The 3,918-nt window shown below is 38.6% G+C and overlaps 1 protein-coding gene across 1 annotated transcript; it reads left to right on the top strand.

Moving 5' to 3' along the window:
* The first annotated feature begins 2,906 nt into the window (after positions 1-2,906).
* Positions 2,907-3,497, top strand: LOC145296294 (uncharacterized). The gene has a single exon (XM_080142492.1). It carries the CDS (start codon positions 2,907-2,909, stop codon positions 3,495-3,497), a length of 591 nt encoding a protein of 196 aa, XP_079998618.1.
* Positions 3,498-3,918: the final 421 nt, after the last annotated feature.

The following is a 3,918-nucleotide window of genomic DNA, read 5'->3' as shown; positions in this document are numbered from 1 at the left end:
GTTGAATTTTAAATGAAAAGATAATAAAACTGTTCTCCAAATAATTATATTGTAACAAAAAATATATATTTCCGTATCGAAATAAAAACACATTAATTAAAAAAAGGGGGGAGAAGGGAATAAACGAAAGTTACCTGTTGACAACTGCATAAGCACGCGCCGACCAAAATTACATATATATATATATATATATATATATATATATATATATATATATCCGTGCTGGAAGAAATTATTGAAATAAATAAAAGTTACTTCGTTTATTGCAAACACTGAAATAACCTTTAAAACGAAACGGTAGAATACGCCAACTGTGGTGCTCCCTCGTTCTGGGATTTATATAAGAACTTAATTGCCCTCGTGGGAGACAAGCAAAATCAAATCTTTCTGCTCTTCAAGAATCTCGTTCGTCTCAACTGAGAGCGTATAGACAGGGGGAATAACTCCGTATATCGCCATATATTACAGAAATAATACGTGAAATTAAAAAAAATAAATAAATAAAACCACAATCATGGAGTTTTCAAAAGTTAAAGGTGTCAGTAATTTGCTTGTTTCTTGTAGCTACTTTAAGAGAAAAATCAATCTTGACTTGAACGATTTAAAATCCTTAGAGGACCTTACTGAGGTCCGTTTACAGAGAGACGAAAAGAGTATTGGGGCAAATTTAGCAGAAATTGCAAATTTAAACCAAAAAATCTACGAAGGATGCTATAAGGCAGAATTGAACCTTGAAACGAGCGGTTTTCTGTAAGATGAAACGCAAGAACGAGCATATTACAACGATGTGAATAATCAGCTAGATTCCATGAGAATGCAGATATCTTCGTCAAGCACTGCAGTCAATAAAGATGCGGCCGGATCTCTAAACGTTAACAACAAGACGCTCGCGTCGCTGCCTCGGTTAACTTGTGCCAAATTCAGCGGTAACAAACCGGACAAGTTCGAATTTAAAAAATTTCTTTCCCAATTCTACAACTGTGTTTACTCTGCCTCCTCAGAGAATACGAAGTTGTCTCTATTAAAAAGCTACCTTACTGGATATGCTGGTCAGCTAATTTCGCATCTTACTTTGGAGGACAGTAACTATGGCGTCGCGATAGACTTGCTTACTGAAGAATTTCTGGATGTACCTTATATCGTGAACGAAATTTTTAAGCAACTACTGGACGCATCTCCCAAGTATGACCCAAATTGTATAAATGTGAAGCAGTTTTTATCCGAAATGAGGGCTGACTTGTCGAGACTCCGATCATCGTACAACCTGAATTTTTTCGAAGAAAATACACCAGGATTTAAACTTGTGAGCCACATAATTTTTTAAAAGTTACCAGGCGGTCTTCAGAGGGAGTTGGTCCACAAAGTGGGTACTAATTACCCGACACTTATCGATATATACGATAATTATAATGAAGCCATCAAAACATTGATAAAGACGAGGATGAAAAAAACATAGTCATTTCCCTTCAAATAGGGATAGTTCTAAGCCACGTTCCTGGCATACAACAAAAATGACTCCCGCAAGGAAGAAAAAATACTTCCGCATTAGAAAACTTTGCCACACCGGCAAACAGACTTCACACATTTTGTAAATTGTGTTCTACGGAGGGTCACAACACTAGTCGTTGCAGGGAATATCCAGATGTCCAGACGAAGAAAGATAGATGCAGAGAATTAAACCTGTGTATCACATGTACTGGGTCCAGTCATAAAAGCAAGGATTGCCCAGGAAAACGTAACAAACTACCCTTTAGATGTGCGCTATGCAATTCTAGAGGGCACGTGAGCCCTCTTTGCCAGGAGGCAGGGAGTAAAGAGAAGCCATCTTCATCCACGAGCATATGTGACAGCAGACACTCACTGAATCAACCCTTCATATTGCCCATAATATCTATTTCCGTGTCCAAGAGGGAAAATAAAAAATTAATTCAACTGTTTGTTTGATACAGGTAGCCAGAGATCATACTTTTCAAAACAAACAGTTGAAAAATTAAAATATTCACAAGATTCTCTGCCACCTGTGGAATATGTAGTCAATACATTCTTGGGCACGAAAAGAAAGAAGTTGGACGAAGTCATAGTGGGAGTCCATCTGGACAAGGATCGCGTTCTGCGCCCTTACCAGTTCTTGTGGACGACGACTTCAACATAAACGTAAAACTCGAGAATTTTAAAAAGGTAAAAGATAACCTGAAAGTATTAAAATACAAATTAGCCTTCCTGGACGATGGTGACGATAACGTGCGTGTGCAGGGGCTTATAGAAGTGGATATTATCCAGTTCATGACTGAGGCCCAACTGATTGAATGCATGCGGGGTAGAGCATGGCCCTTTGCTACAGGAATATCACCTTTGGGTAACACCCGACATTTCCTCAACCAAGATCAAATAATATCAGAGAGAACAAAAAGAAAAGTCGCAGAGAACAATTACTTCTCAGTGGTAACTGCTTATTCGTCATGTCCTGAAGCTCGTGTAGATTTTGTCTTGACCCCCCACCCAAAGTTACCCCGATCCATTGACATATATGTTTGATGAAAGCTCGGTCGAACGTAACATTGAAAAAATGCTTGATGTGGATTCATTGGGCTCCTTTTCGAATGAAAATGAATTTGTCACTGATTATGACAAAAACCAAATTGAAAAATTTAGGAAATCCATAGACTTCAAAAACGGAGCATATTATGTAAATCTTCCCTGGCATAAGGACAAGATCAAGACTGTTCCTTCAAATTATCAAGTCGCATTCAGGGTGCTTGATAGAACAGTAAAATAATTGCAATCGTCAAATTTAAATGATTATTACAACGATGCCTTTTATCAACAGGAAAAGGAAGGAATAATAGAAAGAATTTCAGTATCACCTGATATTCTCAAATTACATATGGATTCCTCACAGGCCAATAATGAAAACGAATGAACAGTCTACGACTAACATAAGGCCAGTTTTTAACTGTTCCCTGAAAACATGGGGTGGATGTTTTCTCAATGAAGCGGCTTATCCGGGAGTTAATTTGATGAACGATTTAATGGAGCTTTTGTTGCTGTTCAAGACAAATAAATATGGTTTACTAGCAGAAATCAGGAAGGCCTTTCTGATGACCAGACTCAACTCTGAAGAAGATATGAACAGATTTTGTTTTTTTCTGAAGGAGGGAGACAAGCTCCTTTGCTTCAGGTACACTACACTGATCTTCGACTTTAACGCTAGCCCCTTCATACTCCTATATGTTCTGCGATACAATGCTGAACAATTTGAAAATGATACGTGCACACAGATGTTAATGAACAATTTTTACATGGATAATCTACGTAAAACTAGCAACTCCCCGGAAGAACCACGTGATCTTTATAGGGAAGCAGTATGCCACCTACAAAAAGGAGGATTTGACTTAAGATCATGCAACTCCAACCGTAGACTTCTCAAAGCACAGATGGAGAAAGATAACAGAATAGTTCAACATAACAGTGATTTGGAAAAAGGTGCTAGGTTATGAATATTACCCCAAACTAGACACTCTGCAGATCTCTAACTCAAAAGTTGACAAGAGTGTAAATAGCAAAAGAGGTATGTTGTCCCAAACAGCTAAAGTTTATGATCCTTTGTATCTGTGCATCCCTCCGGGAGTTATGGTCCTTAAAACTTGGTTGGGATGATGTGGTGCCCACTCCTCTACGGGAACGTTGGTCCTCCTTGGCCGAAGATTTGGCAAGCCTGAGTGATTTAAAGTTTCCAAGACGATCCTTTGACCAGGACAGTCCAATGACGCTGTGCATTTTTTGTGATGTATCACCGAATGCCTATGGATGTTGTAGTGTATGGAGTACAAAACATGAAGCCAAATCTGGTGTTTGCCAAGTCTAAGGTGGCACCTATGAAATCAAGAACGCTTCCTAACCTGGAATTATTGGCAGCCT

Source organism: Euprymna scolopes, chromosome 16, assembly GCF_053919585.1.
Source record: "Euprymna scolopes isolate OS-2025 chromosome 16, ASM5391958v1, whole genome shotgun sequence".
In the NCBI taxonomy this organism is placed as follows: Eukaryota; Metazoa; Mollusca; class Cephalopoda; order Sepiida; family Sepiolidae; genus Euprymna; species Euprymna scolopes.
This window is presented reverse-complemented; position numbering and strand designations above follow the sequence as displayed.

Coding starts and splice junctions, on each gene's coding strand:
- LOC145296294 (XM_080142492.1), top strand. CDS start 2,907: ATGAAAACGAATGAACAGTCTACGACTAACATAAGGCCAGTTTTTAAC.